Source organism: Ascaphus truei, chromosome 1 (assembly GCF_040206685.1).
Source record: "Ascaphus truei isolate aAscTru1 chromosome 1, aAscTru1.hap1, whole genome shotgun sequence".
Classification (NCBI taxonomy): Eukaryota; Metazoa; Chordata; class Amphibia; order Anura; family Ascaphidae; genus Ascaphus; species Ascaphus truei.
Genome location: NC_134483.1, coordinates 178486 through 196021, shown reverse-complemented (window position 1 = coordinate 196021; position 17536 = coordinate 178486). Strand labels below are relative to the sequence as shown.

The following is a 17536-nucleotide window of genomic DNA, read 5'->3' as shown; positions in this document are numbered from 1 at the left end:
GTGACCCTACTCCTACTCACACAGTAACCTCCCTCCCTCACCCAAACACACAGTGACCCTACTCCTACTCACACAGTAACCTCTCTCCCACACCAAGCACTCTGATCTCAGGGTCCCACCTGCACGTCCCAACACAAGAGGTTTATCTGTGTCACCCTCACTCTGATCTCGGGGTCCCTCCTGCACGTCCCAACACAAGAGGTTTATCTGTGTCACCCTCACTCTGATCTCGGGGTCCCACCTGCACGTCCCAACACAAGAGGTTTATCTGTGTCACCCACACTCTGATCTCGGGGTCCCACCTGCACGTCCCAACACAAGAGGTTTATCTGTGTCACCCACACTCTGATCTCGGGGTCTCACCTGCACGTCCCAACACAAGAGGTTTATCTGTGTCACCCTCACTCTGATCTCGGGGTCTCACCTGCACGTCCCAACACAAGAGGTTTATCTGTGTCACCCTCACTCTGATCTCGGGGTCCCACCTGCACGTCCCAACACAAGAGGTTTATCTGTGTCACTCGTACTCTGATCTCGGGGTCTCACCTGCACGTCCCAACACAAGAGGTTTATCTGTCACCCACACTCTGATCTCGGGGTCCCACCTGCACGTCCCAACACAAGAGGTTTATCTGTCACCCACACTCTGATCTCGGGGTCCCACCTGCACGTCCCAACACAAGAGGTTTATCTGTGTCCCCCACACTCTGATCTCGGGGTCTCACCTACCTGCACGTCCCAACACAAGAGGTTTATCTGTGTCACCCACACTCTGATCTCAGGGTCCCACCTGCACGTCCCAACACAAGAAGTTTATCTGTGTCCCCCACACTCTGATCTCGGGGTCCCACCTGCACGTCCCAACACAAGAGGTTTATCTGTGTCACCCACACTCTGATCTCAGGGTCCCACCTGCACGTCCCAACACAAGAGGTTTATCTGTGTCACCCACACTCTGATCTCGGGGTCCCACCTGCACGTCCCAACACAAGAGGTTTATCTGTCACCCACACTCTGATCTCGGGGTCCCACCTGCACGTCCCAACACAAGAGGTTTATCTGTGTCCCCCACACTCTGATCTCGGGGTCTCACCTGCACGTCCCAACACAAGAGGTTTATCTGTGTCACTCGTACTCTGATCTCGGGGTCTCACCTGCACGTCCCAACACAAGAGGTTTATCTGTCACCCACACTCTGATCTCAGGGTCCCACCTGCACGTCCCAACACAAGAGGTTTATCTGTGTCCCCCACACTCTGATCTCGGGGTCCCACCTGCACGTCCCAACACAAGAGGTTTATCTGTGTCCCCCACACTCTGATCTCGGGGTCCCACCTGCACGTCCCAACACAAGAGGTTTATCTGTGTCCCCCACACTCTGATCTCGGGGTCCCACCTGCACGTCCCAACACAAGAGGTTTATCTGTGTCACCCACACTCTGATCTCAGGGTCCCACCTGCACGTCCCAACACAAGAGGTTTATCTGTGTCACTCGTACTCTGATCTCGGGGTCTCACCTGCACGTCCCAACACAAGAGGTTTATCTGTCACCCACACTCTGATCTCAGGGTCCCACCTGCACGTCCCAACACAAGAGGTTTATCTGTGTCACCCACACTCTGATCTCAGGGTCCCACCTGCACGTCCCAACACAAGAGGTTTATCTGTGTCACCCACACTCTGATCTCAGGGTCCCTCCTGCACGTCCCAACACAAGAGGTTTATCTGTGTCACCCACACTCTGATCTCAGGGTCCCACCTGCACGTCCCAACACAAGAGGTTTATCTGTGTCACCCACACTGATCTCAGGGTCCCTCCTGCACGTCCCAACACAAGAGGTTTATCTGTGTCACCCACACTCTGATCTCAGGGTCCCACCTGCACGTCCCAACACAAGAGGTTTATCTGTGTCACCCTCACTCTGATCTCAGGGTCCCTCCTGCACGTCCCAACACAAGAGGTTTATCTGTGTCACCCACACTCTGATCTCAGGGTCCCTCCTGCACGTCCCAACACAAGAGGTTTATCTGTGTTTGTCGCATTGTTGAAATCTTTACATTCTCCAAACACTTCTGCTGAAAGGGTCTCACATTTTCTTTTTTATAGTATTCATCTCTCCACACACCTAGTAACTCCCAATACTCACCTCGTTCCCTCTTCCCACACACCCAGACTCACTAATACTCACCTCCGTGACACCCAGACTCCATAATGCTCACTTCGCACCCTCTACCCACACACCCGGTGACACCCTTACACTCACCTCGCTCCCTACACACCCAGTGACACCCTTACACTCACCTCGCTCCCCACACACCCAGTGACACCCTTACACTCACCTCGCTCCCCACACACCCAGTGACACCCTTACACTCACCTCGCTCCCCACACCCCCAGTGACACCCTTACACTCACCTCGCTCCCCACACACCCAGTGACACCCTTACACTCACCTCCCTCCCCACACACCCAGTGACACCCTTACACTCACCTCGCTCCCCACACACCCAGTGACACCCTTACACTCACCTCGCTCCCCACACACCCAGTGACACCCTTACACTCACCTCGCTCCCCACACCCCCAGTGACACCCTTACACTCACCTCGCTCCCCACACACCCAGTGACACCCTTACACTCACCTCGCTCCCCACACACCCAGTGACACCCTTACACTCACCTCGCTCCCCACACACCCAGTGACACCCTTACACTCACCTCGCTCCCCACACACCCAGTGACACCCTTACACTCACCTCTCTCCCCCACACACCCAGTGACACCCTTACACTCACCTCGCTCCCCACACACCCAGTGACACCCTTACACTCACCTCGCTCCCCACACACCAGTGACACCCTTTACTCACCTCGCTCCCCACACACCCAGTGACACCCTTACACTCACCTCGCTCCCCACACACCCAGTGACACCCTTACACTCACCTCGCTCCCCACACACCCAGTGACACCCTTACACTCACCTCGCTCCCCACACACCCAGTGACACCCTTACACTCACCTCGCTCCCCACACACCCAGTGACACCCTTACACTCACCTCGCTCCCCACACACCCAGTGACACCCTTACACTCACCTCCCTCCCCACACACCCAGTGACACCCTTACACTCACCTCCCTCCCCACACACCCAGTGACACCCTTACACTCACCTCGCTCCCCACACACCCAGTGACACCCTTACACTCACCTCGCTCCCCACACACCCAGTGACACCCTTACACTCACCTCGCTCCCCACACACCCAGCGACACCCTTACACTCACCTCCCTCCCACACACCCAGTGACACCCTTACTCACCTCTCTCCCCACACACCCAGTGACACCCTTACACTCACCTCGCTCCCCACACACCCAGTGACACCCTTACACTCACCTCCCTCCCCACACACCCAGTGACACCCTTACACTCACCTCGCTCCCCACACACCCAGTGACACCCTTACACTCACCTCGCTCCCCACACACCCAGTGACACCCTTACACTCACCTCGCTCCCCACACACCCAGTGACACCCTTACACTCACCTCTCTCCCCACACACCCAGTGACACCCTTACACTCACCTCGCTCCCCACACCCCCAGTGACACCCTTACACTCACCTCGCTCCCCACACACCCAGTGACACCCTTACACTCACCTCGCTCCCCACACACCCAGTGACACCCTTACACTCACCTCGCTCCCCACACACCCCAGTGACACCCTTACACTCACCTCCCTCCCCACACACCCAGTGACACCCTTACACTCACCTCGCTCCCCACACACCCAGTGACACCCTTACACTCACCTCGCTCCCCACACACCCAGTGACACCCTTACACTCACCTCGCTCCCCACACACCCAGTGACACCCTTACACTCACCTCGCTCCCCACATACCCAGTGACACCCTTACACTCACCTCCCTCCCCACACACCCAGTGACACCCTTACACTCACCTCGCTCCCCACACACCCAGTGACACCCTTACACTCACCTCGCTCCCCACACACCCAGCGACACCCTTACACTCACCTCCCTCCCCACACACCCAGTGACACCCTTACTCACCTCTCTCCCCACACACCCAGTGACACCCTTACACTCACCTCGCTCCCCACACACCCAGTGACACCCTTACACTCACCTCCCTCCCCACACACCCAGTGACACCCTTACACTCACCTCGCTCCCCACACACCCAGTGACACCCTTACACTCACCTCGCTCCCCACACACCCAGTGACACCCTTACACTCACCTCCCTCCCCACACACCCAGTGACACCCTTACACTCACCTCGCTCCCCACACACCCAGTGACACCCTTACACTCACCTCGCTCCCCACACACCCAGTGACACCCTTACACTCACCTCGCTCCCCACACACCCAGTGACACCCTTACACTCACCTCTCTCCCCACACACCCAGTGACACCCTTACACTCACCTCTCTCCCCACACACCCAGCGACACCCTTACACTCACCTCGCTCCCCTCACACCCAGTGACACCCTTACACTCACCTCCCTCCCCACACACCCAGTGACACCCTTACACTCACCTCCCTCCCCACACACCCAGTGACACCCTTACACTCACCTCCCTCCCCACACACCCAGTGACACCCTTACACTCACCTCGCTCCCCACACACCCAGTGACACCCTTACACTCACCTCGCTCCCCACACACCCAGCGACACCCTTACACTCACCTCCCTCCCCACACACCCAGTGACACCCTTACACTCACCTCCCTCCCCACACACCCAGTGACACCCTTACACTCACCTCGCTCCCCACACACCCAGCGACACCCTTACACTCACCTCCCTCCCCACACACCCAGTGACACCCTTACACTCACCTCCCTCCCCACACACCCAGTGACACCCTTACACTCACCTCTCTCCCCACACACCCAGTGACACCCTTACACTCACCTCTCTCCCCACACACCCAGCGACACCCTTACACTCACCTCGCTCCCCACACACCCAGTGACACCCTTACACTCACCTCGCTCCCCACACACCCAGTGACACCCTTACACTCACCTCCCTCCCCACACACCCAGTGACACCCTTACACTCACCTCCCTCCCCACACACCCAGTGACACCCTTACACTCACCTCGCTCCCCACACACCCAGTGACACCCTTACACTCACCTCGCTCCCCACACACCCAGCGACACCCTTACACTCACCTCCCTCCCCACACACCCAGTGACACCCTTACACTCACCTCCCTCCCCACACACCCAGTGACACCCTTACACTCACCTCGCTCCCCACACACCCAGCGACACCCTTACACTCACCTCCCTCCCCACACACCCAGTGACACCCTTACACTCACCTCGCTCCCCACACACCCAGTGACACCCTTACACTCACCTCCCTCCCCACACACCCAGTGACACCCTTACACTCACCTCGCTCCCCACACACCCAGTGACACCCTTACACTCACCTCGCTCCCCACACACCCAGTGACACCCTTACACTCACCTCGCTCCCCACACACCCAGCGACACCCTTACACTCACCTCCCTCCCCACACACCCAGTGACACCCTTACACTCACCTCCCTCCCCACACACCCAGTGACACCCTTACACTCACCTCGCTCCCCACACACCCAGCGACACCCTTACACTCACCTCCCTCCCCACACACCCAGTGACACCCTTACACTCACCTCGCTCCCCACACACCCAGTGACACCCTTACACTCACCTCCCTCCCCACACACCCAGTGACACCCTTACACTCACCTCCCTCCCCACACACCCAGTGACACCCTTACACTCACCTCTCTCCCCACACACCCAGTGACACCCTTACACTCACCTCTCTCCCCACACACCCAGCGACACCCTTACACTCACCTCGCTCCCCACACACCCAGTGACACCCTTACACTCACCTCGCTCCCCACACACCCAGTGACACCCTTACACTCACCTCGCTCCCCACACACCCAGTGACACCCTTACACTCACCTCCCTCCCCACACACCCAGTGACACCCTTACACTCACCTCGCTCCCCACACACCCAGTGACACCCTTACACTCACCTCCCTCCCCACACACCCAGTGACACCCTTACACTCACCTCCCTCCCCACACACCCAGTGACACCCTTACACTCACCTCCCTCCCCACACACCCAGTGACACCCTTACACTCACCTCGCTCCCCACACACCCAGTGACACCCTTACACTCACCTCGCTCCCCACACACCCAGTGACACCCTTACACTCACCTCGCTCCCCACACACCCAGTGACACCCTTACACTCACCTCCCTCCCCACACACCCAGTGACACCCTTACTCACCTCGCTCCCCACACACCCAGTGACACCCTTACACTCACCTCGCTCCCCACACACCCAGTGACACCCTTACACTCACCTCCCTCCCCACACACCCAGTGACACCCTTACACTCACCTCCCTCCCCACACACCCAGTGACACCCTTACACTCACCTCGCTCCCCACACACCCAGTGACACCCTTACACTCACCTCCCTCCCCACACACCCAGTGACACCCTTACACTCACCTCGCTCCCCACACACCCAGTGACACCCTTACACTCACCTCGCTCCCCACACACCCAGCGACACCCTTACACTCACCTCCCTCCCCACACACCCAGTGACACCCTTACACTCACCTCGCTCCCCACACACCCAGTGACACCCTTACACTCACCTCGCTCCCCACACACCCAGTGACACCCTTACACTCACCTCTCTCCCCACACACCCAGCGACACCCTTACACTCACCTCTCTCCCCACACACCCAGTGACACCCTTACACTCACCTCGCTCCCTACACACCCAGTGACACCCTTACACTCACCTCGCTCCCCACACACTCAGTGACACCCTTACACTCACCTCGCTCCCCACACACCCAGTGACACCCTTACACTCACCTCTCTCCCCACACACCCAGTGACACCCTTACACTCACCTCGCTCCCCACACACCCAGTGACACCCTTACACTCACCTCGCTCCCCACACACCCAGTGACACCCTTACACTCACCTCGCTCCCCACACACCCAGTGACACCCTTACACTCACCTCGCTCCCCACACACCCAGTGACACCCTTACACTCACCTCGCTCCCCACACACCCAGTGAAACCCTTACACTCACCTCCCTCCCCACACACCCAGTGACACCCTTACACTCACCTCGCTCCCCACACACCCAGTGACACCCTTACACTCACCTCCCTCCCCACACACCCAGTGACACCCTTACACTCACCTCCCTCCCCACACACCCAGTGACACCCTTACACTCACCTCGCTCCCTACACACCCAGTGACACCCTTACACTCACCTCGCTCCCTACACACCCAGTGACACCCTTACACTCACCTCCCTCCCCACACACCCAGTGACACCCTTACACTCACCTCCCTCCCCACACACCCAGTGACACCCTTACACTCACCTCCCTCCCCACACACCCAGTGACACCCTTACACTCACCTCGCTCCCCACACACCCAGTGACACCCTTACACTCACCTCGCTCCCCACATACCCAGTGACACCCTTACACTCACCTCGCTCCCCACACACCCAGTGACACCCTTACACTCACCTCGCTCCCCACACACCCAGTGACACCCTTACACTCACCTCGCTCCCCACACACCCAGTGACACCCTTACACTCACCTCGCTCCCCACACACCCAGTGACACCCTTACACTCACCTCGCTCCCCACACACCCAGTGACACCCTTACACTCACCTCGCTCCCCACACACCCAGTGAAACCCTTACACTCACCTCGCTCCCCACACACCCAGTGACACCCTTACACTCACCTCCCTCCCCACACACCCAGTGACACCCTTACACTCACCTCGCTCCCCACACACCCAGTGACACCCTTACACTCACCTCGCTCCCCACACACCCAGTGACACCCTTACTCACCTCGCTCCCCACACACCCAGTGACACCCTTACACTCACCTCGCTCCCCACACACCCAGTGACACCCTTACACTCACCTCCCTCCCCACACACCCAGTGACACCCTTACACTCACCTCCCTCCCCACACACCCAGTGACACCCTTACACTCACCTCGCTCCCCACACACCCAGTGACACCCTTACACTCACCTCGCTCCCCACACACCCAGTGACACCCTTACACTCACCTCGCTCCCCACACACCCAGTGACACCCTTACACTCACCTCGCTCCCCACACACCCAGTGACACCCTTACACTCACCTCCCTCCCCACACACCCAGTGACACCCTTACACTCACCTCGCTCCCCACACACCCAGTGACACCCTTACACTCACCTCGCTCCCCACACACCCAGTGACACCCTTACACTCACCTCGCTCCCCACACACCCAGTGACACCCTTACACTCACCTCCCTCCCCACACACCCAGTGACACCCTTACACTCACCTCCCTCCCCACACACCCAGTGACACCCTTACACTCACCTCCCTCCCCACACACCCAGTGACACCCTTACACTCACCTCGCTCCCCACACACCCAGTGACACCCTTACACTCACCTCGCTCCCCACACACCCAGTGACACCCTTACACTCACCTCGCTCCCCACACACCCAGTGACACCCTTACACTCACCTCGCTCCCCACACACCCAGTGACACCCTTACACTCACCTCGCTCCCCACACACCCAGTGACACCCTTACACTCACCTCGCTCCCCACACACCCAGTGACACCCTTACACTCACCTCCCTCCCCACACACCCAGTGACACCCTTACACTCACCTCGCTCCCCACACACCCAGTGACACCCTTACACTCACCTCGCTCCCCACACACCCAGTGACACCCTTACACTCACCTCTCTCCCCACACACCCAGTGACACCCTTACACTCACCTCGCTCCCCACACACCCAGTGACACCCTTACACTCACCTCCCTCCCCACACACCCAGTGACACCCTTACACTCACCTCGCTCCCCACACACCCAGTGACACCCTTACACTCACCTCCCTCCCCACACACCCAGTGACACCCTTACACTCACCTCGCTCCCCACACACCCAGTGACACCCTTACACTCACCTCGCTCCCTACACACCCAGTGACACCCTTACACTCACCTCTCTCCCCACACACCCAGTGACACCCTTACACTCACCTCGCTCCCCACACACTCAGTGACACCCTTACACTCACCTCGCTCCCCACACACCCAGTGACACCCTTACACTCACCTCGCTCCCCACACACCCAGTGACACCCTTACACTCACCTCGCTCCCCACACACCCAGTGACACCCTTACACTCACCTCCCTCCCCACACACCCAGTGACACCCTTACACTCACCTCCCTCCCCACACACCCAGTGACACCCTTACACTCACCTCGCTCCCTACACACCCAGTGACACCCTTACACTCACCTCGCTCCCCACACACCCAGCGACACCCTTACACTCACCTCTCTCCCCACACACCCAGCGACACCCTTACACTCACCTCGCTCCCCACACACCCAGCGACACCCTTACACTCACCTCGCTCCCCACACACCCAGTGACACCCTTACACTCACCTCCCTCCCCACACACCCAGTGACACCCTTACACTCACCTCCCTCCCCACACACCCAGTGACACCCTTACACTCACCTCGCTCCCCACACACCCAGCGACACCCTTACACTCACCTCGCTCCCCACACACCCAGTGACACCCTTACACTCACCTCGCTCCCCACACACCCAGCGACACCCTTACACTCACCTCGCTCCCCACACACCCAGTGACACCCTTACACTCACCTCGCTCCCCACACACCCAGTGACACCCTTACACTCACCTCGCTCCCCACACACCCAGTGACACCCTTACACTCACCTCGCTCCCCACACACCCAGTGACACCCTTACACTCACCTCCCTCCCCACACACCCAGTGACACCCTTACACTCACCTCGCTCCCCACACACCCAGTGACACCCTTACACTCACCTCGCTCCCCACACACCCAGTGACACCCTTACACTCACCTCCCTCCCCACACACCCAGTGACACCCTTACACTCACCTCCCTCCCCACACACCCAGTGACACCCTTACACTCACCTCCCTCCCCACACACCCAGTGACACCCTTACACTCACCTCGCTCCCCACACACCCAGTGACACCCTTACACTCACCTCGCTCCCCACACACCCAGTGACACCCTTACACTCACCTCCCTCCCCACACACCCAGTGACACCCTTACACTCACCTCCCTCCCCACACACCCAGTGACACCCTTACACTCACCTCCCTCCCCACACACCCAGTGACACCCTTACACTCACCTCCCTCCCCACACACCCAGTGACACCCTTACACTCACCTCCCTCCCCACACACCCAGTGACACCCTTACACTCACCTCTCTCCCCACACACCCAGTGACACCCTTACACTCACCTCGCTCCCCACACACCCAGTGACACCCTTACACTCACCTCGCTCCCCACACACCCAGTGACACCCTTACACTCACCTCGCTCCCCACACACCCAGTGACACCCTTACACTCACCTCGCTCCCCACACACCCAGTGACACCCTTACACTCACCTCGCTCCCCACACACCCAGTGACACCCTTACACTCACCTCCCTCCCCACATACCCAGTGACACCCTTACACTCACCTCTCTCCCCACACACCCAATGACACCCTTACACTCACCTCGCTCCCCACACACCCAGTGACACCCTTACACTCACCTCGCTCCCCACACACCCAGTGACACCCTTACACTCACCTCGCTCCCCACACACCCAGTGACACCCTTACACTCACCTCGCTCCCCACACACCCAGTGACACCCTTACACTCACCTCCCTCCCCACACACCCAGTGACACCCTTACACTCACCTCCCTCCCCACACACCCAGTGACACCCTTACACTCACCTCCCTCCCCACACACCCAGTGACACCCTTACACTCACCTCCCTCCCCACACACCCAGTGACACCCTTACACTCACCTCGCTCCCCACACACCCAGTGACACCCTTACACTCACCTCCCTCCCCACACACCCAGTGACACCCTTACACTCACCTCGCTCCCCACACACCCAGTGACACCCTTACACTCACCTCCCTCCCCACACACCCAGTGACACCCTTACACTCACCTCGCTCCCCACACACCCAGTGACACCCTTACACTCACCTCGCTCCCCACACACCCAGTGACACCCTTACACTCACCTCGCTCCCCACACACCCAGTGACACCCTTACACTCACCTCGCTCCCCACACACCCAGTGACACCCTTACTCACCTCTCTCCCCACACACCCAGCGACACCCTTACACTCACCTCCCTCCCCACACACCCAGTGACACCCTTACACTCACCTCCCTCCCCACACACCCAGTGACACCCTTACACTCACCTCGCTCCCCACACACCCAGTGACACCCTTACACTCACCTCGCTCCCCACACACCCAGTGACACCCTTACACTCACCTCGCTCCCCACACACCCAGTGACACCCTTACACTCACCTCTCTCCCCACACACCCAGTGACACCCTTACACTCACCTCGCTCCCCACACACCCAGTGACACCCTTACACTCACCTCGCTCCCCACACACCCAGTGACACCCTTACACTCACCTCGCTCCCCACACACCCAGTGACACCCTTACACTCACCTCGCTCCCCACACACCCAGTGACACCCTTACACTCACCTCCCTCCCCACACACCCAGTGACACCCTTACACTCACCTCGCTCCCCACACACCCAGCGACACCCTTACACTCACCTCGCTCCCCACACACCCAGTGACACCCTTACACTCACCTCTCTCCCCACACACCCTGTGACACCCTTACACTCACCTCTCTCCCCACACACCCAGTGACACCCTTACACTCACCTCTCTCCCCACACACCCAGTGACACCCTTACACTCACCTCGCTCCCCACACACCCAGTGACACCCTTACACTCACCTCGCTCCCCACACACCCAGTGACACCCTTACACTCACCTCGCTCCCCACACATCCTGTGACTTCCTAATCCTCGCCGTGCTCCCCACTCACCCAGCTACTCTCGGCCTCTCACCCCTATTCGCGAACCCTAAGGCCGGCCGCGGGCCACCAGACCCTTACCTGAATGGTCCTTGCCGGACCCACAACCTTCAACCCCTCTCCCCGGGCTCAATGGCTGTGCCCCCCACCCGTTTTGGCCTCGCCTCCCGGCTCCCTACAGACCGCATATCGCAGTCTGTGCCCGTCAGCGCGCCGCCTGTCTGCAGTGCGGGCGCGCTGACTGAGGGAGCGGGGCCTTAGCCTAATATCCCCTCCTTATTCCTTCAGTTCCCTCCAAGCACCAAGAACTTCCAAGAAGCCCAGAGCCAGCTAAACCAGGCCGCGGCTGGCCTCAACCAGTCCGCTAACGAACTCGTGCAGGCCTCCCGCGGCACTCCGCAGGACCTGGCAAAGGCTTCTGGGAAGTACGGCCAGGACTTCAATGAATTCCTTCAAGCGGGAGTGGAAATGGCAGGACAGTCCCAGGTAAGTCAGCGGCTTTTGCCGGGGCTGTGAGCGGCGTCGCGCCGGGGCTGTGAGCGGCGTCGCGCCGGGGCTGTGAGCGGCGTCGCGCCGGGGCTGTGAGCGGCGTCGCGCCGGGGAAGTGAGCGGCGTCGCGCCGGGGCTGTGAGCGGCGTCGCGCCGGGGATGTGAGCGGCGTCGCGCCGGGGCCGTGAGCGGCGTCGCGCCGGGGCCGTGAGCGGCGTCGCGCCGGGGATGTGAGCGGCGTCGCGCCGGGGATGTGAGCGGCGTCGCGCCGGGGCTGTGAGCGGCGTCGCGCCGGGGCTGTGAGCGGCGTCGCGCCGGGGCTGTGAGCGGCGTCGCGCCGGGGCTGTGAGCGGCGTCGCGCCGGGGCTGTGAGCGGCGTCGCGCCGGGGCTGTGAGCGGCGTCGCGCCGGGGCTGTGAGCGGCGTCGCGCCGGGGCTGTGAGCGGCGTCGCGCCGGGGCTGTGAGCGGCGTCGCGCCGGGGATGTGAGCGGCGTCGCGCCGGGGCCGTGAGCGGCGTCGCGCCGGGGCCGTGAGCGGCGTCGCGCCGGGGCCGTGAGCGGCGTCGCGCCGGGGATGTGAGCGGCGTCGCGCCGGGGCTGTGAGCGGCGTCGCGCCGGGGCTGTGAGCGGCGTCGCGCCGGGGCTGTGAGCGGCGTCGCCCCGGGGCTGTGAGCGGCCTCGCGCCGGGGCTGTGAGCGGCGTCGCGCCGCTCATGTGAGCGGCGTCGCGCCGGGGCCGTGAGCGGCGTCGCGCCGGGGCCGTGAGCGGCGTCGCGCCGGGGATGTGAGCGGCGTCGCGCCGGGGCTGTGAGCGGCGTCGCGCCGGGGCTGTGAGCGGCGTCGCGCCGGGGCTGTGAGCGGCGTCGCGCCGGGGCTGTGAGCGGCGTCGCGCCGGGGCATGTAACACTGATCCATGGCTGTATGTTAATGTGTTAGACACACACTATCACTTGTGAAACGCGTCTCTCTGTGCTGTATTGCTGTCTCTCTGTGCTGTATTGCTGTCTCTCTGTGCTGTATTCCTGTCTCTCTGTGCTGTATCGCTGTCTCTCTGTGCTGTATCGCTGTCTCTCTGTGCTGTATCGCTGTCTCTCTGTGCTGTATCGCTGTCTCTCTGTGCTGTATCGCTGTCTCTCTGTGCTGTATTGCTGTCTCTCGGTGCTGTATTGCTGTCTCTCGGTGCTGTATTGCTGTCTCTCTGTGCTGTATTGCTGTCTCTCTGTGCTGTATTGCTGTCTCTCTGTGCTGTATTGCTGTCTCTCGGTGCTGTATTGCTGTCTCTCGGTGCTGTATTGCTGTCTCTCTGTGCTGTATTGCTGTCTCTCTGTGCTGTATTGCTGTCTCTCGGTGCTGTATTGCTGTCTCTCTGTGCTGTATTGCTGTCTCTCTGTGCTGTATTGCTGTCTCTCGGTGCTGTATTGCTGTCTCTCTGTGCTGTATTGCTGTCTCTCTGTGCTGTATTGCTGTCTCTCTGTGCTGTATTCCTGTCTCTCTGTGCTGTATTGCTGTCTCTCGGTGCTGTATTGCTGTCTCTCTGTGCTGTATTGCTGTCTCTCTGTGCTGTATTGCTGTCTCTCTGTGCTGTATTCCTGTCTCTCTGTGCTGTATTGCTGTCTCTCTGTGCTGTATTGCTGTCTCTCTGTGCTGTATTGCTGTCTCTCTGTGCTGTATTGCTGTCTCTCTGTGCTGTATTGCTGTCTCTCTGTGCTGTATTGCTGTCTCTCTGTGCTGTATTGCTGTCTCTCGGTGCTGTATTGCTGTCTCTCGGTGCTGTATTGCTGTCTCTCTGTGCTGTATTGCTGTCTCTCGGTGCTGTATTGCTGTCTCTCTGTGCTGTATTGCTGTCTCTCTGTGCTGTACTGTATTGCTGTCTCTCTGTGCTGTATTGCTGTCTCTCTGAGCTGTATTGCTGTCTCTCGGTGCTGTATTGCTGTCTCTCTGTGCTGTATTGCTGTCTCTCTGTGCTGTATTGCTGTCTCTCGGTGCTGTATTGCTGTCTCTCTGTGCTGTATTGCTGTCTCTCTGTGCTGTATTGCTGTCTCTCTGTGCTGTATTCCTGTCTCTCTGTGCTGTATTGCTGTCTCTCGGTGCTGTATTGCTGTCTCTCTGTGCTGTATTGCTGTCTCTCTGTGCTGTATTGCTGTCTCTCTGTGCTGTATTCCTGTCTCTCTGTGCTGTATTGCTGTCTCTCTGTGCTGTATTGCTGTCTCTCTGTGCTGTATTGCTGTCTCTCTGTGCTGTATTGCTGTCTCTCTGTGCTGTATTGCTGTCTCTCGGTGCTGTATTGCTGTCTCTCGGTGCTGTATTGCTGTCTCTCTGTGCTGTATTGCTGTCTCTCTGTGCTGTATTGCTGTCTCTCTGTGCTGTATTCCTGTCTCTCTGTGCTGTATTGCTGTCTCTCTGTGCTGTATTGCTGTCTCTCTGTGCTGTATTGCTGTCTCTCTGTGCTGTATTGCTGTCTCTCTGTGCTGTATTGCTGTCTCTCTGTGCTGTATTGCTGTCTCTCTGTGCTGTATTGCTGTCTCTCTGTGCTGTATTGCTGTCTCTCTGTGCTGTATTGCTGTCTCTCTGTGCTGTATTGCTGTCTCTCTGTGCTCTATTCCTGTCTCTCTGTGCTGTATTGCTGTCTCTCTGTGCTGTATTGCTGTCTCTCTGTGCTGTATTGCTGTCTCTCTGTGCTGTATTGCTGTCTCTCTGTGCTGTATTGCTGTCTCTCGGTGCTGTATTGCTGTCTCTCGGTGCTGTATTGCTGTCTCTCTGTGCTGTATTGCTGTCTCTCTGTGCTGTATTGCTGTCTCTCTGTGCTGTATTCCTGTCTCTCTGTGCTGTATTGCTGTCTCTCTGTGCTGTATTGCTGTCTCTCTGTGCTGTATTGCTGTCTCTCTGTGCTGTATTGCTGTCTCTCTGTGCTCTATTCCTGTCTCTCTGTGCTGTATTGCTGTCTCTCTGTGCTGTATTGCTGTCTCTCTGTGCTGTATTGCTGTCTCTCTGTGCTGTATTGCTGTCTCTCTGTGCTGTATTGCTGTCTCTCTGTGCTGTATTGCTGTCTCTCTGTGCTGTATTGCTGTCTCTCTGTGCTGTATTGCTGTCTCTCTGTGCTGTATTGCTGTCTCTCTGTGCTGTATTGCTGTCTCTCTGTGCTGTATTGCTGTCTCTCTGTGCTGTATTGCTGTCTCTCTGTGCTGTATTGCTGTCTCTCTGTGCTGTATTGCTGTCTCTCTGTGCTGTATTGCTGTCTCTCTGTGCTGTATTGCTGTCTCTCTGTGCTGTATTGCTGTCTCTCTGTGCTGTATTGCTGTCTCTCTGTGCTGTATTGCTGTCTCTCTGTGCTGTATTGCTGTCTCTCTGTGCTGTATTGCTGTCTCTCTGTGCTGTATTGCTGTCTCTCACACGCTATTTACCATGTAACCCGTCTCCTGCTCTCTCAGAGGAAAGAGGACCAAGCTCAGGTTGTCTCCAACCTGAAGAGCATCTCTCTGTCCTCCAGCAAACTGCTGCTGGCAGCGAAAGCTCTGTCCGCTGATCCTGCTGCTCCCAACCTGAAGATCCAGCTGGCAGCGGCCGCCAGGTGAGACCCTTTCCAAGAGAGACCCCCATGTGCACAAGTCACCCCCTGTCCAGATGTCACATTTACACACATACAGATGCAGCCGCGGGTATTAGATCTCTGCCGGGGAGAGTCTGGGGCGTCTCACAGTAAATGCCCCAACGTTGCTGTGAGATTCTTACTGGCCCATCGGATTAACACAGCAGGAGGTCCCTGCAAACGGAATGGGACCGCGGGGACCCCCTGCGGTGTTACTGTGAGACTGCCCCAGAATCTCCCGGGAATTTCTCCGGTAAGTGTTCTAATACTGGTGGCTGCAGCAGTAAAGACGCCTAAACTGGCACCGCGCGAGATACCGGGCTTGCGTCTTCTCTGGAGACGCGCCCCACAATGCCTTCCATAGTGATCGGCAGAGAATTGTGGGTCGTGACTCTGCAGAGCCGAGCGGTGACTGACAGCTCGAAATATAACTGGAGAGGACCTCTTCAGTCTGTTCCCATCGACCCCTCCGCTCTTACGGAGACTTCCCCTATGACTGCGTGCACAAACACAGCTGGTGCTCTGGCCTTTCTCAGTGATGTCATGGTGATGTCATGCTAATGGAATGCTATGTCCTGACAGGGCTGTGACAGACAGTATCAATCAGCTGATCACCGTGTGCACCCAGCAGGCTCCGGGCCAGAAGGAGTGCGACAACGCTCTGCGTGAGCTTGAGGTAAGCGTTTTTATTGGCTGCGCCTTCAGAATTGACGTGGTCCCTGTAAGGATGCGCGGTACCACATATTTGTTCTCATATTAGGGGTGGAGGGTGGGGTGGGAATTGTGTGGTGCTGTGTGGGATGAGCTTGCCCCATCGGGAGGGACAGGGTTGTGTGGGCGTAGTTTGGGGAACCCTGGGGACAGTTCCCTGATTGGTGCACCCATCGGGAGGGACAGGGTTGTGTGGGCGTAGTTTGGGGAACCCTGGGGACAGTTCCCTGATTGGTGCACCCATCGGGAGGGACAGGGTTGTGTGGGCGTAGTTTGGGGAACCCTGGGGACAGTTCCCTGATTGGTGCACCCATCGGGAGGGACAGGGTTGTGTGGGCGTAGTTTGGGGAACCCTGGGGACAGTTCCCTGATTGGTGCACCCATCGGGAGGGACAGGGTTGTGTGGACGTAGTTTGGGGAACCCTGGGGACAGTTCCCTGATTGGTGCACCCATCGGGAGGGACAGGGTTGTGTGGGCGTAGTTTGGGGAACCCTGGGGACAGTTCCCTGATTGGTGCACCCATCGGGAGGGACAGGGTTGTGTGGGCGTAGTTTGGGGAACCCTGGGGACAGTTCCCTGATTGGTGCACCCATCAGGAGGGACAGGGTTGTGT

The 17536-nt window shown here is 58.7% G+C and overlaps 1 protein-coding gene across 1 annotated transcript in view; it reads left to right on the top strand.

The window, feature by feature from the left end:
• The window catches only part of LOC142468757 (talin-1-like), a gene marked incomplete at both ends in the record, with an annotated part of 229739 nt that overhangs the window by 34722 nt on the left and 177481 nt on the right, over positions 1-17536 (top strand). The window contains 3 exons of the mRNA XM_075575267.1: positions 12427-12624; positions 16054-16193; positions 16794-16887. Of these exons, the coding sequence (XP_075431382.1) occupies positions 12427-12624; positions 16054-16193; positions 16794-16887 (432 nt within the window). The remainder of the gene's footprint in view (positions 1-12426; positions 12625-16053; positions 16194-16793; positions 16888-17536) is intronic.